Consider the following 19,717-nt stretch of genomic DNA (forward strand, 5'->3'; position numbering starts at 1 on the left):
CCTTGGGTTGTGTTGTCTTTCTTTTATTTTTCCCGCCCATGGACTGCTTTAGGACGTCCCATGGTCCTGTGTCCCCCAATGAGGCGTCAGAGAAAAACGGATTTTTGTGTACTCACCGTAAAATCGTTTTCTCTTTGCCGTCACTGGGGGACACAGCACCCACCCTGTTGCCCTGTTGGGCCTTGGTTCTCTCAGTACCTTATTTGGTTATGACTCTTTTTTTCTCATGTTCATCCGTTGAGATAAGTTCTTACTATTTTTTTCTCCTACTGCTTGTGTACTAAAACTGAGGTTGCCTGGCCTGGCCAGGGGGGTGTATACTGCAGAGGAGGAGCTAATGTCTTTTGCATCTACTTAGTGTCCTCCTATGGATAGGTAACATTTCACCCATGGTCCTGTGTCCCCCAATGTTGGCTAAGAGAAAACGATTTTACGGTGAGTACACAATAATCCGTTTATTTTCCTCCTCTAAAACCAGGGTGCGTCTTATGGTCCGGTGCGTCTTATAGTCCAAAAAATACGGTATGACTAGGCCGCAGCCAATGAGAAATAGGGGTAGAGACGTTCAATAACATAAGGGGGAAGCCTGATAAAATATAAATTTTAATCGTGTTATTTAAAAAGTCATAGACCAAAATTAACAAAAAATGAATAAAGTGCAGAATAGGTATCCTTTCTGCACCTCTGTTTTGACCTCTCAGAGAGGCTCATGCATTGGCGGTTTGCTTCCTGCTTGTCCCCTGATGATTCCCTGGTATCTGCGGGATGAGACTCGTCTGGGCATTTTCTTAGGACAACTTCTCAGATAAGTTTTTTGGCTCACCATCTGATTGGGATGGGGGTCTCCATTTTGTCTAAGTGGTGTATTTTGCTGTGCAGGGCTTACTAGGGTCATGCAGGGTTTCCCATTGGTGAATGAGGGTGCCACAACCCTAGGGTGTCATACCCTCCATTGCTAGGTAGGGAGAGGCTGACTAGGGCTTATTTAGGGCCAGTCTGTGTGTTCATCCTCCCTCCTAGCACGTGTTATTATATATTCTGCACTTTATTAATTTTTTGTTAATTTGTGATTTGGTCTATAACTTTTTAAATAACACGATTAAAAGTTTTATATTTTATTGGGGTTCCCCCTTATGTTTTTGAATAGCCAGTAAGGATGTAACAGCCCTAGAGTCCTTACTAGGGAACTCCCCTCCCATAATTACAGTTGTATAACCAAGGGTGAGTGATCTAATTTCTGGTTGGGAATTTTCTAGATTTGACATAAGCAAGAATACTCATTACCAATGGCCAGATCTATAAGTGTTAGTGACGATGTGAAGAGGAATAACAGGAGTATTATTTTTCTCCCGGGTGATTTAAAGCCACTGTTCCAGTTTCTGATAATAATTAGTGTAAAGACTTTGGTCTAGTATTCTGACAAACAGTGACTGGATGATGTTTATCCCAATAATGGTGTGGATATGCATTAAAGTCTCCTACTATAATTACTGGAAGAGAGGATTTATTTCTTTTATTTTTTATTTTTTTTAAAATCCGATCAATTGTTATTGGTTCTCAAATTCACAAGCAATTTGCAGATGCTTCATAATAATTTGCAATAGGCATTATGACCTTTTCTTAAAATTGCATTCAGAATTGCCAGGTAACTACTTTCAAGATGTGGCTAAAGACGATATCTGTGCACTTAGTGATATAATAGTCTGTCTCTAAGAACATTGGGAGTAGCAGCAATCTGCTAAAATAGTCTTGAAGAAATCCCACTCATGTCTTGTGCAATCTGATTTCCTATAAGGAACATGCTTCTCTGAAAGAAGACTTTTGTCCATTTATTTCAGTGTAGTCACTGTTTTGTTATATACAGGAAAGGTTTGAGTATCTTTGAGTTTTCTTTAAATTAAAACAATGAAACTAAACTCCAAATATTTTCTATAGAAAATTTAAAATATTACTAAGGCTATATTCACATTGCACTTTTGCCAATTGTCGGCTCTGAAGGACCTTACGTCTGAAGCTCTGAAGGACCTTACGTCTGAAGGACGTTACGTCTGAAGCTCTGAAAAAATGGACTTGGACAGAACCTCTGACGGGACCATTGATTTTAATGAGGCACACTGAGTCACTTTGCGCTCCGTCTGGCCTCAATTTTAGCAATATCTATCTTTCTGACCATAAAGTACAGGCAACCATGCTTTTGTGCCCTCCTCACGAAGGTGGGCACTGCCGAAACAGAGGTCAGGGAAAGCACAAAGTGACACAGTCTGCCTCAATAAAATGAGTGGCCCTGTCAGGGGTTCTAACGGAATTACGTTTTTCAGTGATTCGGATGGAAACCCTGACTGAGCCACTGAAGTGGCTAAAATGCAATTTGAACATAATGTAAGGAGGTAGGCGATTGGGACTGGACTTAGTCTTATATTTCCTCTTGCTCTGTATCTATACAATTGACCCACAAGATTTTAATGTGATAGTATATGGTACCTGCTCAAAGCACTAAAACATTCCAGGCTGCTTTCCTCTCTGCTTTCGTGGATTTGGTTTGCAAAGTTCCATTCATTGTAGTCATTCCCCAGGTTGGTTTGGTTGTGATCTAGAGTGTGTGGTCTATTTTTTTTTTTTTCTTTTCTATATCTTATGCCCAAAAACCCCAGGGATGCTTTTTTATATTTTAAGGTTACTTCTTGTGGAGAGTGACACGCCAGTAGGAGGAGACTTAAACGCCTGCAATACTCCTCTAGCAAATTAAATATGCAAATTGTCTCTTCAGAGAAGAAGACTTGAACTCTAAATTTAAAATTTTTATTATTTTGTTAGTATTTTTTTAAAATCCACCTTGGTCTTTCAACACGGCCTGAATCCTTCTGGGCATACTCTTAATCAGATTCAAGCCAAAATCTGTATGTAGGTTGTTTAGTCTTCAGCCTGTTTTCCAGGTTGTCTGTTTTATTAAGAAACATAGCCCAAAATATTAATAACAGGGGTATTATTATTTTTCGCTTTATAAGACGCACTTGATTATAAGACGCACCCCCAAATTTGGTGAAGGAAAAGAGAATTTTTTTTTTTTAATGTTAAATGGGGTCCATCTTATAATGCCAGTGTCCCTCTAACAAATCATATAGAGTATATGTCCCTCATAGCCCCCCATCCTAAAATTAGCCCCCCTTAATCTGGATATGGCCCCCTTATATTGAATATAGCCCCCTTTGTGATGGCACACGTTCCCTGTGCTGCCCATGGCCCCTATAGATCGCACAAGTCCCCCTGTGTTAGATATCGCCCCCAGGCTGCTGCCCATAGTAAAATAAAACACTCTTTCCTTACCTCCTGCAGCGCTGATCTCCATCCTGTCTCCCTCCGTGCTTCTCTTCCTCCACTTCCTGGTTCTTGGTGCCAGTCATGTGATCGGCACAGCAGACTGAGATCTCTGCATGCCTGATCACAGTGGAAGCAGGGACACCGGGGAGAAACGCTGCATAGGGTAAGTAAAGCTTTTTTATTTTAGAATGAGTAGCAGCACGGGGGCCATATCTAACACAGGGGGGTGCATGTGCCATCACAGGGGGCGCAGGGAAATATAATATGCACCGCTCCCCCAGCCCGTCACTGCGGTGCGGTTTCAGCACCACCAGAGATGGACAGCGGCTGTGCATATTATATGAGCGGGAGCAGGAGATCAAACGCTGCCGCCGCAGCGTTCACCTGCCCCCAGCAGCGCCCCCACCTCCCCTGGACCCTGCAGTGTGTGTGTGTGTGTGTGTGTGTGTGTGTGTGTGTGTGTGTGTGTGTGTGTGTGTGTGTGTGTGTGTGTGTGTGTGTGTGTGTGTGTGTGTGTGTGTGTGTATATATGTATATATGTATATATGTATATATATATATATATATATATATATATATATATATATATATATATATATATATATATATATATATATATATATATATATATATATATATATATAATATATATTATATATATATATATATATATATATAATATATATTATATATATATATATATATATATATATATATAAATATATATATATATATAAATATAATATATATTATATATATGTATATATCTATACATATACACCCCCCTTCCCGTATATTCGGCTTATAAGACGCACCCCCTACTTTCCCCCAAAATTTGGGGGAACAAAAGTGCGTCTTATAAAGCAAAAAATACGGTATGTCAGGATGCTGAGCAGAAGAGTAGCTCCGAGCAACTGCTTTACATGGCTGTTAGGACACACATTCCCCCAAATTTTTAACTGAGTCAATCCAACATTTGAAGGATGATGGTAACAGATTTAGAGGTAATCGGATAGATTTATCCCATTTTATTATGAGGCCAGAATATTTTCCGACTCTAACAATATTTGTAGCCGGTTCTAGAGCAGATTCTATATTGACCATAAACAAAACTGTCATATCATCTCTATATAAAGAGAAATGCTCTTCAATAGGACCCCATTTAAAGCCACTAATCTCTAGAGAAACCCTTAACCTTTGATGACAATGGTTCAATGACCAGGACAAAAAGAAGGGGCGACAGGACGCAGCCCTGTTTTGTGCCCCTTCTCAGTGTGAACACCTCTCTCTAATAAAGTCCCATTTACTCTAAGTCTGGTGAAGGATATAATAATTAGACCCAAGTGATAAGATTGGGACCAAATCCCATGTTCCCTGTGACAGTCTACAATTATTCCCGGTCAGTGATCTCTAGCGCTTTGGTAGAGTCAAGGGAAAGCACCGATTTGCACCCATTTTTCTTTGTGCTTAACTAGAAATTTAGGAAAAGTTGCCTTTAAATTTCAATCAGTAGATTTATTAGGCATGAAACTTATTTGATTATCATGTATTATATCCGTGATGACTTTTATCAGTCTGTTAGCAAGTACTTTACCCTTCAACGTAACAACCAGCAGAGGAAGCGGCTGGAGACACTGACACTGTCAGGACTGATTGCATAGTGACAGAGCGGCTCAAGTTTCTGCAAATTATTAATCAATCAAAAATAAAGATGTAACTGATTTTGGGTGAATAGGATCACCGAAAGAAAAATAAATGATCTACAATCTGGGTGAAATAGTGATATGATCCCAGTTTTAAGTGGATCACTGAAGGTACCCTGTGACAATGTGCCATGTGACTTAAAATACTAGTACGACAATCCACCATTGTGACCATCTTCTTACTTTTGTTATACTAGCTGGCCTCTCAGCGCTATGAACATGGGGAACAAGCTTTAGGTGAAGCCAGAAAGGTGGAGTCTGGACACCAGGATAGACTGAGATCCATTCAAGGGCAACTGGAATATTTAAGACAACGGGAAGAACATCTTCACCAAGTAAGGAAATTCTATTGAAGAGAATGGCTACATTTCTTCAAATTGGCTTTATGTGAATTAGAGACAATAAAGTAGGACACACTAGCATAACATACACTGAACAAAAATTTAAATGTGACACTTTTTTGGTTTTTCTCCCATGACCCCCTCTAAAACGTGCAGTTTTACAGGTTGTTGATTGTGGTCTGTGGAATGTTAGTCCACTCTTTAATGACTGCGCAAAGTTGCTGGAAATTTGCAGGAACTTGAATACGCTGTCATATACGCCAATCCAGAGCATCCCAAACATTCTCAATAGTTGACCTGTCCGGTGAGTATGCTGGCAAGAACTGGGATGTTTTCAGTTTCCAGGAATTGTGTACATATCCTTGCAACATAGGGCTATGCATTCTTCTTCAATATAAGGTGATGGTCATGGATGAAAGGCACAACAACGGGCCACAGGATCTTATTATCATATACTATGCATTGAAAATAGCATCAATAAAATGCACCTGTATTCGTTGTCCATAACATACATCTGCCCATACCATAACCCCACCGCCACCATTGGCCACTCGATACAAAACGTTAACATCAGCAAACTGCTACCCAAATGACACCATACAGTCTGCCATCTGCCCTTAGTGAAAACCAGGATTCAGCTGTGAAGAGCAAACTTGAACATGCCAGACACCATCGAATGTGAGCATTTGCCTACTCAAGTCGGTGATGATGAACTTAAGTATTCAGGTGGAGACCCCGATGAGCATGCAGATGAGATTTCCTAAGACGGTTTCTGACAGTTTGTTCCTGAAAGTCCTTGGTTATGCAAACCAATTGTTGCAGCCTCTGTCCGGGTGGCCGATCTCAGATGATCTTGGAGGTAAATATGCTGAAAGGTGAGGTCCTGGGCTGGTGTGGTTACACGTGGTCTGTGGTTGTGAGGCCAGTTAGCCATACTGCCAAATTCTCTGAGACTCCTTTGGAGACGGCTTATAGTGGAGAAATGAACATTCAATTTATGGGCAACAGCTCTGGTAGACATTCCTGCAGTCAGCATGCCAATTGCCTCAAAACTTATAACATCAGGGGTATTGTGCTGCATGATAAAACTGCACATTGTGGCCTTTTATTGTGGCCAGCCTTAAGGTGGCTTTACACGCTACGACATCTCTCAAGTGATCTCGTTAAGGGCACGGAATTTGTGCCGCACATCCGGCCGCTGTAGCGATGCCGTTGCGTGTGACACCTATGAGCGATTTTGCATTGTCGCAAAAACGTGCAAAATCGCTAATCGGTGACATGGGGGTCCATTCTCAAATATCGTTACTGCAGCAGTAACGAAGTTGTTCCTCATTCCTGCGGAAGCACACATCACTCCGTGTGACACCGCAGGAACGAGGAAGCTCTCCTTACCTGCCTCAATGCGGAAGGAAGGAGGTGGGCGGGATGTTCGTCCCGCTCATCTCCGCCCCTCCGCTTCTATTGGGCGGCGGTTCAGTGATGCTGCTGTGACGTCGCTGTGACGCTGAATGAACCGCCCCCTTAGAAAGGAGGCGGTTCGCCGGTCACCGCGACGTCGCAGGGAAGGTAAGTCCGTGTGACTGGTCCGGGCGATGTTGTGCGACATGGGCAGAGATGTGCCCGTGTCGCACAACCGATGGGGGCGGGAACGCACACTGGCGATATCTGTACTGATATCGCAGTGTGTAAAGCAGCCTTAAGGCACACTTTTGCAATAATCTTGAAATGCCACACCCGTGAGGTGGATAAATTATCTTGGTAAAAGTGCTCACTAACAGATTTAGGCCTCCTTCACACATCCGGATCTCCGGTACATGTGACATCCATTTTCAGACATACCGGAGACACTGACACACGTAGACCCATTAAAATCAATAGGTCTGCACACACGTGCGTGTTTTCACATGGACAGTGTGTCTGTGTGGTGCTCCACACGCAGACATGTCTGTTTTTCTCCGCCAGCACAAGTGTCACACGGACTGCACGGATGTGATCCGTGTGACATCAGTGTGACACGTACCAGAGAAAACCACGTTTCTGTGAAATAAAATTAATTTCTACACTCCCCTTCTCCACCGCTGCTGTCTCTGCTGTTGCTGTCACTGGCTTCGGACCCCTGCTCATTATGCTCATCGCATATTCACTGCACCGAGGACTGGAAGCAGCAGCGGAGAAACAGCAGGGCCGGAGACCGCAGAGCAGAAGACAGCAGCGCCAGGCGAGCATAAAGTTCCTGTTCTCTGTGTATTATCACAGATGGCACACTGAGAACACTAATGTGCCAAAATCACGGCACATGGAGGGCCTATACGCACCTTTTACACGTCCGTGCAAAACGTGTGTGGTTTAACAACCTTTTTAATTTCTTTTCAGATTTAGAGATAAGTTGCCAGAACAACTGCTGTATAATCTATTCTTGAGCATGTTGGTCTCCTAATGTTGGCATCCATGTTCCATAATAGGAATTTTAAGTATCACATATTGGGTTTTCCATTCAATTTGGAATATACAAAATTGACACATCAATTTTTTAAGTAAAAGTAACACAATCGTTTTTGTAACCTTTGTTAGTTCAGGATTTTAGTTTTTTATATCTGTGATATCCCTGTCAATTTTGTTTGCAGGAGCATATAAATCTGGCACATCAGAGGAGGCAATTGGAACAGCTCAGACAGGGGCTGCCCACGGCACCATTACTGCTTCCTAACAAAGACCTGGAATCAAAGCCGATACATCCACTGTCTACGTCACTTCTGAACGGTGAGATTGCTTTCCCTGTGATCGATATTGTTTGGTAAATGCTTGATAGTATACTTACTCTTTTGTAAGTTTTTCTTATATGTTATAGGCGCTTAAATATTTTTCTTTTTGGTGAGAGGTGGGCTAAGTCCTGAGACCCCAACTGATCGTATAGAATATGGTTCAGAATCACCTCGATCCTGCATGCGCACTTACATGGAGTGGTAACGGGCTCAATAAAAAAAAGTCTTTGAGACCAAGGAATCTCTAAATTGTGTACAAACCGTATTTCTTCATCGTTCCTATGGGAGACCCAGACCATGGGTGTATAGCTTCTGCCTCCGGAGGACACACAAAGTACTACACTAAAAAGTGTAGCCCCTCCCTCCGAGCATATACACCCCCTGGTTAACCAAATATAGCCAGTTCAATGCTTTGTGTTCAGGAGGCACACATACACACATGCATTCTCATCTGATTTTGATTTTTGGAAAGAGTTTGAAGAAAAGCGGGTCCAAGCCTGGACTCCCGGTATGTCCCTTCTCACCCCACTGTGTCGGCGGTGTTGTTAAGGTTGATTTCAGGGCTGGAGCCTTACATGCCGCGCTCCTTCACCATCCCTCCGGGGCTCTGGCTTGAAGTGGGAGCCAGCACGGTTCTCCCTGCCTTGCAGGAGACCGGTCTCCATCCGCAGCCCTTTCAGGATCCTACCGGACGGAGCACTCATCCCTCAGGGACCTGGCCCTGCGTCTCACAAGCTAAGTATCTGAGACGTTATTATCGGGGGGTCCCTTGTACTTTATTGTTGGGGAGAGTGTGCTGTGTATCTATTGTGACATTTCCGGCCGGTTCTCTGGTTTTTACCTGAGAACCGCGCCGATGGTGCCTGCTCGCCGGCCGCATTGTTAAATTTAGGCCCCGGCTTCGCCTGAGGCCTAGTTTCGTTTTCACTGCCACTGCATGCCAATCATGCAGAGGGACAGTGCGGCTCCGCCCAGCGACCATTCAGCACTGGGGAGGGACACTCCTCTCTGAGGAAATATTCCCTCCCCTGTATATCTCCTTGGCCCTCCGATCCCGCTCTTAGAGTAGGCCCTGCACCCTCTCCTCGCTCCGGCGCCATTTTATCAGCGTTCTCATGCATGTCTGCATAACCACATTGTGACAGCGATCGGCGCTGGCCATCTCTCTGGGGGTCCGGGCTGTGGGATCTGGAGGGCACAGAGATGTCTCTATGTCAAACGGTCTGGCAAGCCACAACCTCCGGTTGTGGACCTGCTTATATACTCTGTTTATATACTCTGCTGGGGGTCATTCTGGCCAGAGCCCCCACTTCAGCAGCATGTCTCACATCAGAGCAAGGCTGTACTTAATATGCACTGCTGTAGGCTCGTACTGCCTGTACCGAGCACATAACCACATTGTGATGCCTGCTCTAACATAGTGGTGCCTCAGCCTGGAGGCTCATCCCCAGTGGTCCCTCCGGCTGCTCCGGCTCCGGTGGCTGAATCCCCGGCTTGGGTAGAATCCCTCTCTCCAGGGGACAGCTGTCCCGGACACTGCTGAGCATGCATCAGCCCCCTTCTCAGGGCGCTTCTGCTGCTACGGCTCGCTCAGCAAAGCTCACAGAGGATTCTTCATCTGGTCTCAGACCCCGTCCTCCTAAAATGGAGACGCAGGGTCCCCTTTCCTTCCTCGTCCCGCGGCTCTGGTTCACGAGCTGACTCGCAGGACAAGGAGGATGCCTTTACTGGGGGCTCGGACGCTACTCCATGTACCCCATTGATCTGTCCGAAAGTGACGCAGATGCTAATGATTTGATTGCGTCCATTATATTTGTACTGGACCTCAATCCGCCTGTATCAGGGGAGCACCCCTCTCTGGCAGAAAAGCATCAGTATACCTTGCCTCAGAGAACAAGGAGTGTGTTCCTTAACCACTCCAGTTTTTCAGGCCACTGTGACCAAGCCCAGAGCCTGTCCTGACAGACGCTTCCCAAAGCGTGGTTCTGATGACCGTTTTCCGTTTCCACCAGAGGTGGTCAAGGAGTGGGCTCATTCACCAAAGGTAGACCCTCTGGTGTCTAGACTCTCAGCCCGGAAAGTTGTATCAGTGGCTGATGGCAACTCTCTTAAGGATTCCACTGTCCGCCATCTGTATATGAGGCGGCAGGGGCCTCGTTCTCCCCATCTTTTGCAGTGTGGGCTCCAGAGCCATCTCTGCTTCTCTAGAGGAGATGCATTCCCTCACCAGGGACTCTATGCCCGAGATGGTTGCCTTAACTTCCAGGCTTCAGCCTTTTCATCCTATGCCATGTCTGCCATGCTGGAGGCTCCGCACTGCGGTGGCTTCGGCCAATTCTCTCGCTATCCACAGGATCCTGTGGCTTCGAGAGTGGAAGGCAGACGCTTCTTCAAAGAAGTACCTTGCTGGGCTCCCATTGCTGGGCCCAGGCTGTTCGGTGAACAATTGGATGAAATTATTCAGGAAGCTACTGGCGGGAAGAGTACTTCCATGCCACAAGCCAAAACCAGGAACCTGTCCAGGGCAGGAACCAGTCGAGGTTTCGTTCCTTTCGTTCCTCCAACTGGTCGTCCTCTAAGCCCTCGGCCTCGTCCACTAACTCAGCCAAGGACCAAAAACCCAACTGGCGCACGAAGCCGCGTCCTCAGAAGACCGCAGGAGCTGCTGCCACTGAGGCAGCCTCCTCTTGACTATCTGGCTGCGCCAGCAATGTCCTTGGTCGGTGGTAGGCTCTCCCGCTTGGCGACATGTGGTTTCAACACGTCTCCGATCAGTGGGTGCGGGATATCATCTCCCACGGCTACAGGATAGAATTCTATCCAGCCCGCCAAACAGATTTTTTTTTTTTCTGTCAACTCCCCCCTGCTCCAAGGCCGCCGCCTTCTCTCAGGCCGTGGCATCCTTGCAGGCCAACGGAGTAATTGTACCGGTTCCCGCCTGGGAACGGTTCAGAGGTTTCTACTCAAATCTCTTCATAGTCCCCTAAAGGGACGGTTCCTTCCGGCCCATCCTGGATCTCAGGCTTCTCAACAAGCATGTTCAGGTGCGTCTTTTTCGCATGGAGTCTCTGCGATCAGTCATTGCCTCAATGACCCAAGGAGATTCCTTGCATCCTCGACATCAGAGATGTCTATTTGCATGTGCCAATTGCAGTTTCACACCAGCGTTGGCAACGTTGCAATCAGAGAGGAACATTTCCGATTCGTGGCTCTTCCCTTCAGGTTAGCCACAGCCCCTCGAGTATTCATCAGGGTCATGGCAGCAGTGGTTGCGGTTCTGCACCTCCAAGGGTTGGCATCCCTTTTCCTGGACGGCCTTCTAGTCAAGCCTTCATCCTGTGCAGACCGTCAGCGGAGTGCCTCGCTCACTCTCGCCACTCTAGTCCAATTCCGGTGGCTTGTCTTTTTCCCAAGTCCACTCTGACTCCGACCCAGAAGCTCACGTACCTAGGGATGCAATTCGAGTCTCTGCCGGCACTTGTGAAGCTGCCTTTAGTCAAACAGCAGTCCCTCCATTAGCGGTGCGCTCTTTGCTGAGGCCCCGCCGTCATTCCATCAGGCACCTAATGCAGGTGCTGGGTCAGATGGTGGCGTCAATGGAAGCGGTTCCCTTGCCCAGTTCCATCTGCGTCCTGCAGCTGGACATTCTCCGCTGTTGGGACAAGCGGACTTCCTTCTTGCACAGGTTCATGGCTCTGTCGCCACATACCAGGGACTCCCTTCAGTGGTGGGTTCGGCCCCTCTCTCTTCAGGGACGCTCCTTCCTGGCCCCGTCCTGGGTTATCCGCACCACGGATGCCAGTCTATCCGGCTGGGGAGCGGTATATCTCTACCACAGAGCGCAGGGCACTTGGACTCCGTCCGAATCAGCCCTCTCGATCACTGTGCTGGAAATCAGAGCTGTGCTTCTAGCTCTCTTGGCCTTTCACCACCTGTTGGCGGGCAAGCACATTCGAGTCCAGTCAGACAACGCCACAGCGGTTGCCTACATTAACACCAGGGCGTGACACTCAGCCGCCTGGCACTGTTGGAGGTTCAACGTATCCTTCAGTGGACGGAGGATTCCAGGTCCACCACATCCGCAGTCCACAACCCAGGCGTGGAAAACTGGGAGGCAGATTGTCTCAGCCGTCAAACCGTGGACAGCGGCGAGTGGGCTCTGCATCCGGCAGTGTTTCGGTTAATCTGCCGCAAGTGGGGCACTCCGGAAGTGGATCTTCTCTCCCACGATCCTCAGGCCTTTGCAGCAGACGTGCTGGTTCAAGATTGGTCCCAGTTTCGTCTGTCTTACGCGTTTCCCCCACTAGCTCTTGCCCAGAGTCCTGCGCAAGTTCAGAATGGGGAGCCGTCGGGTCATTCTCATTGCCAGACTGGCCCAGGCGAGCTTGGTACCCTGACCTGCTCCATCTGTCCGTTGAGGTGCTGTGGCATCTCCCGGACCGTCCAGACCTTCTCTCACAAGGTCCGTCTTTCCGCCAGAATTCTGCGGCTCTCAGATTGACGGCGTGGATCTTGAGTCCTGGATCTTGACGACTTCTGGTATCCCTCCTGAAGTCATCTCCACTATGACTCGGGCTCGGAAGTATTCCTTGGCCAAAATCTATCACAGGACCTGGAGAATTTTCCTGTCCTGGTGTCGCCCTTCCGGCCATGCTTCTTGGCCTTTTTTCCTTGCCGACCCTCCTGTCCTTTCTACAGTCCGGTCTGCAGCTAGGACTATCCCTCAATTCCCTCAAGGGACAGGTCTCGGCTCTGCCAGTGTGTTTCCAGCGGCGTATCGCCCGGCTGGCTCAGGTGCGCTCCTTCATTCAGGGCCTTACCGGCGGCCTTTGGATCCCTGGGACCTTAATCTGGTCCACACGGCTTCCAGAAACCCCCCTTTGAGCCTCTTAGGGAGGTTTCTTTGTTTCGTCTTTCACAGAAAGTGGTCTTTCTAGTGGCCATAACTTCCCTCGGGAGAGTCTTTGATTTGGCTGCACTCTCTTCGGAGTCACCTCTTTTGGTTTTTCATCAAAACAAGGTGGTTCTCCGTCCGACTCCGGTCGTCCTCCCTAAGGTGGTTTCTCCTTCCACCTTAACCAGGACATTTCCCTGCCTTCCTTTTGTCCGGCTCCTGTTCATCGCTTTGAAAAAGCGTTGCATATTCTGGATCTGGTGCGGGCGCTCCAGATCTATGTGTCTCGCACCGCTGTTCTTCGGCGGTGCACCTCTCTTTTTGTGCTGACCACAGGTCGGCGTAAGGGCCTCTCGGCTCTAAGCCGACCCTAGCTCGTTGGATTATGTCGGCCATTTCCGATGCCTACCAGTGTACTCAAGTGCCTCCCCCGCCGGGGGGGATCAAGGCACACTCGACCAGAGCTGTCGGTGCCTCTTGGGTTTCAGGCACCAGGCTACGGCTCAGCAGGTCTGTCAGGCTGCCACTTGGTCTAGTCTGCATGCCTTTTCGAAGCACTACAAGTGCATGCTCATGCTTCGGCAGATGCGAGCTTGGGCAGACGCACCCTTCTGGCAGCTGTCGCCCATTTGCGAAGTTAGGTTTCGCCTACTTCTCAGTTTTCTGTTTATTCCCACCCATGGACTGCTTTGAGACGTCCCATGGTCTGGGTCTCCCATAGGAACGATGAAGAAAAATTCTCTTTTTCAGAAATCTCATGCACATGCTTGCTTCCTTTTTTCCCTGACAGATTGAAATTTTCAAAAACAGCAATTTCTTTTTCGCTCCTAATTGGGAGACCCAGACAATTGGGTGTATAGCTACTGCCTCCGGAGGCCGCACAAAGTACTACACTTAAAAGTGTAAGGCCCCTCCCCTTCTGGCTATACACCCTCCCGTAGGAGTACGGATTCCTCAGTTTTAGCTTTGTGCGAAGGAGGTCACACACGCACGCATAGCTCCATTGTTTTTAGTCAGCAGCAGCTGCTGACTATGTCGGATGGAAGAAAAGAGGGCCCATACAGGGCCCCCAGCATGCTCCCTTCTCACCCCACTGTATGTCGGAGGTGTTTGTAAGGTTGAGGTACCCATTGCGGGTACGGAGGCTGGAGCCCACATGCTGATTCCTTCCCCATCCCTTTTTACAGGGCTCTGGGTGAAGTGGGATTTACTGGTCTCCAGGCACTGAGACCGTGCTCCATCTACAGCCCCTGGAGAAGATGCTGGATTGGAGCGGAGTACATCAGGGACATGGCCCTGCTTCCTCAAGGTACTCTGTGTCCCCGTGCATTTCGCGCTCACACCGCAGCATGCTGGGTGTTGTAGTGCGCCGGGGACATCAGCGCTGCGGCGCTTGTGCCATGGCCTCATTTCAGCTTCGCTGAAGCGGGCACACTTTTGGGGAACGGTCGCGCCGGCCGCTGGGACTGCGGCGCGGCTGGCACTTGTGGTGCGCCGGGGACTTCAGCGCGGGCCGCGCTTTTACGGCGGCCGCGCTGATAACTCGAGTCCCCGGCTTTTGCGGCCTGGTTCCGTTCGTTCCCGCCCCCAGACCTGCCAGTCAGGAGAGGGGCGGGACGCTGGTCAGTGCATCAGCGCTGAGGGCTGGAGTCGTTTTTACATACTCCAGCCCTCACAATAGGCACAGAGGGGACACTGTTTCCCGCACTTTTGTTTGGGAACTCCCACGGGCCGCCCCTCTCCACAGACGCCGGCAGCCATTCCTGCTGACACGCTGAGCTGCAGAGGGGAGCCGGGGAGACCCAGACAAGGAATTCTGCGCCTCTTACCCGCTATTCAGCGGGCGGTAAGCAGCCCTCAGGGCTCACCCCCTCTTGTGCCAGTAGTAATCTTAGTATTTTGTTCCTGCAAATACTTTGTACTGCATAGCGCTGGTCGCCTTTTGGCTATAGACTCTCTCACATTGCAGAGAGCCAACAGCATGTCGTCCACAAAACGCAAGGGTGCCAAGGCACAGACATTATATGCTTCCTGTACCGCATGTGGGACTTTTCTACCGGCAGGCTCCAATGACCCCCATTGTGTGCAGTGCTCGGCCCCTGTGGCACTTGCACAGCCGGGACCTCTGCTGGACGTGACCCAGGGTGTACCACCTGTGAATGCTGTCCAAGTGACAGGAACTGAGTTTACAGCTTTTGCTGACAGAATGTCTCTCACTATGTCACAAATTCTTGACACATTGCGGGCTAGGCCTGTACTTCAGGCCACGGACACTGTGCAATCATTGCCCCCTGGTCCCCCTCAGCTGAATTACTTCCAAGCTCCGGGACGGGCACATACACCTCAGGGTGAAGACTCTGACTCGGACGATGGTCCCAGGCAACCTAAGCGGGCTCGCTATGAGAGGCCTTCACATTCATCTCAATGGTCAGGATCCCAGCGAGATGAATCTATGGGTGATGAGGCGGACGTAACTGATCAGGATTCTGATCCTGGGACCGCTCTCAATCTAGATACACCAGATGGTGACGCCATAGTTAATGATCTTATAGCATCCATCAATAAGATGTTAAATATTTCTCCACCAGCTCCTCTTGTAGAGGAGTCAGCTTCGCAGCACGAGAGAATCCATTTCAGATATCCCAAGCGTACATTAAGCACTTTTCTGGACCACGCTGACTTTAGAGACGCAATCCAGAAACCCCACGCTTATCCGGAAAGGCGTTTTTCTAAACGGCTTAAAGATACACGCTATCCTTTTCCCCCTGAGGTGGTCAAGGGTTGGACCCAGTGTCCAAAAGTGGATCCTCCAATTTCCAGGCTTGCAGCTAGATCCTTGGTTGCAGTTGAAGATGGAGCGGCACTTAAAGATGCCACTGACAGGCAGATGGAGCTCTGGCTGAAATCCATCTATGAAGCTATTGGAGCGTCGTTAGCGCCATCTTTTGCTGCCGTATGGGCACTCCAAGCTATCTCAGCCGGGCTTGTGCAAGTCGACTCAGTCACACGTGCATTTGCCCCGCAGGTAGCACCATTGACCTCGCAAATGGCGGCATTCGCGTCGTACGCGATTAATGCTGTTCTTGACGCTACAAGCCGTACGGCAGTGGCGTCAGCCAACTCCGTTGTTTTGCGTAGGGCCCTGTGGTTGAGACATTGGAAGGCAGATTCTCATTCCAAGAAGTGCTTAACCAATTTGCCTTTTTCTCGTGACCGATTGTTTGGAGAGCGTTTGGATGAAATCATCAAACACTCCAAGGGTAAGGACTCATCCTTACCGCAACACAGACAAAACAAACCCCAACAGAGGAGGGGTCAGTCTGGTTATCGGTCCTTTCGAGGACCGGGCAGGTCCCAATTTTCCTCGTCAAAAAAGACTCAAAAAGATCAGAGACGCTCAGATTCTTGGAGGTCTCAGTCACGCCCAAAAAAGACAGCCGGAGGAACCGTTGCCAAGACGGCGTCCTCATGACTTGCAGTCTCCGATTCCCACACCCTCGGTCGGTGGGAGGCTTTCCCACTTTGGCGACATTTGGCTGTCACGCGTCAAAGACCGTTGGGTGAGGGATATTCTGTCTCACGGGTACAGGATAGAGTTCAGTTCTCGTCCGCCAACTCGTTTCTTCAGAACTTCTCCACCACCAGACCGAGCCGATGCTCTGTTGCAGGCGGTGGCCGCTCTAAAGGCGGAAGGAGTGGTGACCTCCGTCCCTCTTCAGGAACAAGGTCACGGTTTTTACTCCAATCTGTTTGTGGCCCCAAAAAAGGACGGATCGTATCGACCCGTCCTGGATCTAAAGTTGCTCAACAGACAAGTAAAAGTCAGGAGGTTCCGGATGGAATCCCTACGCTCCGTCATAGCCTCAATGTCTCAAGGAGATTTTCTAGCATCAATAGACATCAAAGATGCGTATCTCCACGTGCCGATTGCGCCAGAGCATCAGCGTTTCCTACGCTTCGTCATACACGACGAACACCTGCAGTTCGTAGCGTTACCTTTCGGTCTGGCAACAGCCCCCCGGGTCTTCACCAAGGTCATGGCAGCAGTAGTAGCTGTCCTGCACTCGCAAGGTCACTCGGTCATCCCGTATCTAGACGACCTGCTTATAAAGGCACCCTCTCAAGAGGCATGCCAACACAGTCTGAAAGTGGCACTAGACACTCTCCAGAGTTTCGGGTGGATTATCAACTTTCCAAAGTCTCATCTAACCCCGACCCAATCACTGACTTATCTTGGCATGGAGTTTCATACTCTCTCAGCGATAGTGAAGCTTCCACTGGACAAGCAGTGTTCGCTGCGGACAGGAGTGCAATCTCTCCTTCAGAGCCAGTCGCACTCACTGAGGCGCCTCATGCATTTCCTAGGAAAGATGGTAGCAGCAATGGAGGCGGTCCCGTTCGCGCAGTTTCATCTGCGCCCTCTACAATGGGACATTCTACGCCAATGGGATGGGAAATCGACGTCCCTCGACAGGACTGTCTCCCTCTCTCAGACTGCCAAGGACTCTCTGCGTTGGTGGCTTCTCCCCACCTCATTGTCACAGGGAAAGTCGTTCCTACCCCCATCCTGGGCAGTGGTCACGACGGATGCGAGCCTATCAGGGTGGGGAGCGGTGTTTCTCCACCACAGGGCTCAGGGGACGTGGACTCAGGAAGAGTCCACCCTGCAGATCAATGTTCTGGAAATCAGAGCAGTCTATCTTGCTCTGCGAGCCTTCCAACAATGGCTGGAAGGCAAGCAGATTCGGATTCAGTCGGACAATTCCACGGCGGTGGCGTACATCAACCACCAAGGGGGAACACGCAGTCGCCAAGCCTTTCAAGAAGTCCGGCGGATTTTGACGTGGGTGGAAAGCAAAGCGTCCACCATATCCGCAGTTCACATCCCAGGCGTGGAAAACTGGGAAGCAGACTTTCTCAGTCGCCAGGGCATGGACGCAGGGGAATGGTCCCTTCACCCGGACGTGTTTCAGCAGATCTGTTGCCGCTGGGGGACGCCGGACGTCGATCTGATGGCGTCACGGCACAACAACAAGGTCCCAGTTTTCATGGCACGGTCTCACGATCACCGAGCGCTGGCGGCAGACGCCTTGGTTCAGGATTGGTCGCAATTCCGACTACCCTATGTGTTCCCACCTCTAGCATTGTTGCCCAGAGTTCTCCGGAAAATCAGGTCCGACTGCCATCGAGCCATTCTCGTCGCTCCAGACTGGCCAAGAAGGTCGTGGTACCCGGATCTGTGGCATCTCACGGTAGGCCAACCATGGGCACTACCAGACCGTCCAGATTTGCTGTCTCAAGGGCCGTTTTTCCATCTGAATTCTGCGGCCCTGAACCTGACTGTGTGGCCATTGAGTCCTGGATCCTAGCGGCCTCAGGTTTATCTCATGAAGTAGTTGCCACAATGAGACAGGCTAGAAAACCATCCTCAGCTAAGATCTATCACAGGACGTGGAAGATATTCTTAGCTTGGTGCTCGGCTCAGAGGGTTTCTCCCTGGCCATTTGCATTGCCAATTTTTCTTTCCTTCCTGCAGTCTGGGTTGGAAAAAGGTTTGTCGCTTAGCTCTCTTAAGGGTCAAGTCTCCGCGCTATCCGTATTCTTTCAGAAGCGCTTGGCACGGCTTTCTAAAGTACGCACGTTTCTCCAAGGAGTTTGTCATATCGTTCCTCCTTACAGACGGCCATTGGAACCCTGGGATCTAAACAAGGTTCTCATTGCTCTCCAGAAGCCGCCTTTCGAGCCTTTGAAAGAGGTTTCCCTTTCTCGGCTTTCACAAAAAGTGGTTTTTCTTGTGGCGGTCACGTCTCTTCGTAGAGTGTCCGAGCTAGCGGCGTTATCTTGCAAATCTCCCTTCCTGGTGTTTCACCAAGACAAGGTAGTACTGCGTCCAATTCCAGAGTTTTCTCCCAAGGTGGTTTCTTCCTTTCATCTCAATCAGGATATCACTTTGCCATCTTGTGTCCGCATCCAGTTCACCAATTTGAAAAAGGTTTACATCTGTTGGGCCTGGTGAGAGCACTCAGGATTTCCATTTCTCGCACGGCGCCTATGCGCCGTTCTGATGCGCTTTTTGTCCTAGTCGCTGGTCAGCAAAAGGGATCGCAAGCTTCCAAATCCACCCTGGCGCGGTGGATCAAGGCACCAATTCTTCACACATACCGTTCTGCTGGGCTTCCGATTCCATCTGGACTGAAGGCCCATTCTACCAGAGCCGTGGGTGCGTCCTGGGCATTGCGGCATCAGGCTACGGCTCAGCAGGTGTGCCAGGCGGCTACCTGGTCGAGTCTGCACACGTTTACCAAACACTATCAAGTGCATACCTACGCTTCGGCAGATGCCAGCCTAGGTAGACAGGTCCTTCAGGCGGCGGTGGCCCACCTGTAGGAAAGGGCTGCCTGACAGCCCGATCACGAGGTATCTTTTTACCCACCCAGGGACTGCTTTTGGACGTCCCAATTGTCTGGGTCTCCCAATTAGGAGCGAAAAAGAAGAAGGGAATTTTGTTTACTTACCGTAAATTCCTTTTCTTCTAGCTCCAATTGGGAGACCCAGCACCCGCCCTATTGTTCTTGGGGTTTCGTTTTTCGGGTGCACATGTTGTTCATGTTGTTTCTTAAGTTCTCCGATCTTGTTATCGGATTGAATTTGTTTTTTGAAACTGTTATTGGCTTTCCTCCTTCTTGCTTTGGTACTAAA

At 49.0% G+C, this 19,717-nt stretch overlaps 1 protein-coding gene across 1 annotated transcript in view; it reads left to right on the forward strand.

Moving 5' to 3' along the window:
• FBF1 (Fas binding factor 1) overlaps nt 1–19,717 on the forward strand; it is a 159,209-nt gene that overhangs the window by 126,902 nt on the left and 12,590 nt on the right. The window contains exons 27-28 of the mRNA XM_075349603.1: nt 5,219–5,356; nt 7,987–8,122. Of these exons, the coding sequence (XP_075205718.1) occupies nt 5,219–5,356; nt 7,987–8,122 (274 nt within the window). The remainder of the gene's footprint in view (nt 1–5,218; nt 5,357–7,986; nt 8,123–19,717) is intronic.

This window comes from Anomaloglossus baeobatrachus, chromosome 5 (assembly GCF_048569485.1).
Source record: "Anomaloglossus baeobatrachus isolate aAnoBae1 chromosome 5, aAnoBae1.hap1, whole genome shotgun sequence".
Classification (NCBI taxonomy): domain Eukaryota; kingdom Metazoa; phylum Chordata; class Amphibia; order Anura; family Aromobatidae; genus Anomaloglossus; species Anomaloglossus baeobatrachus.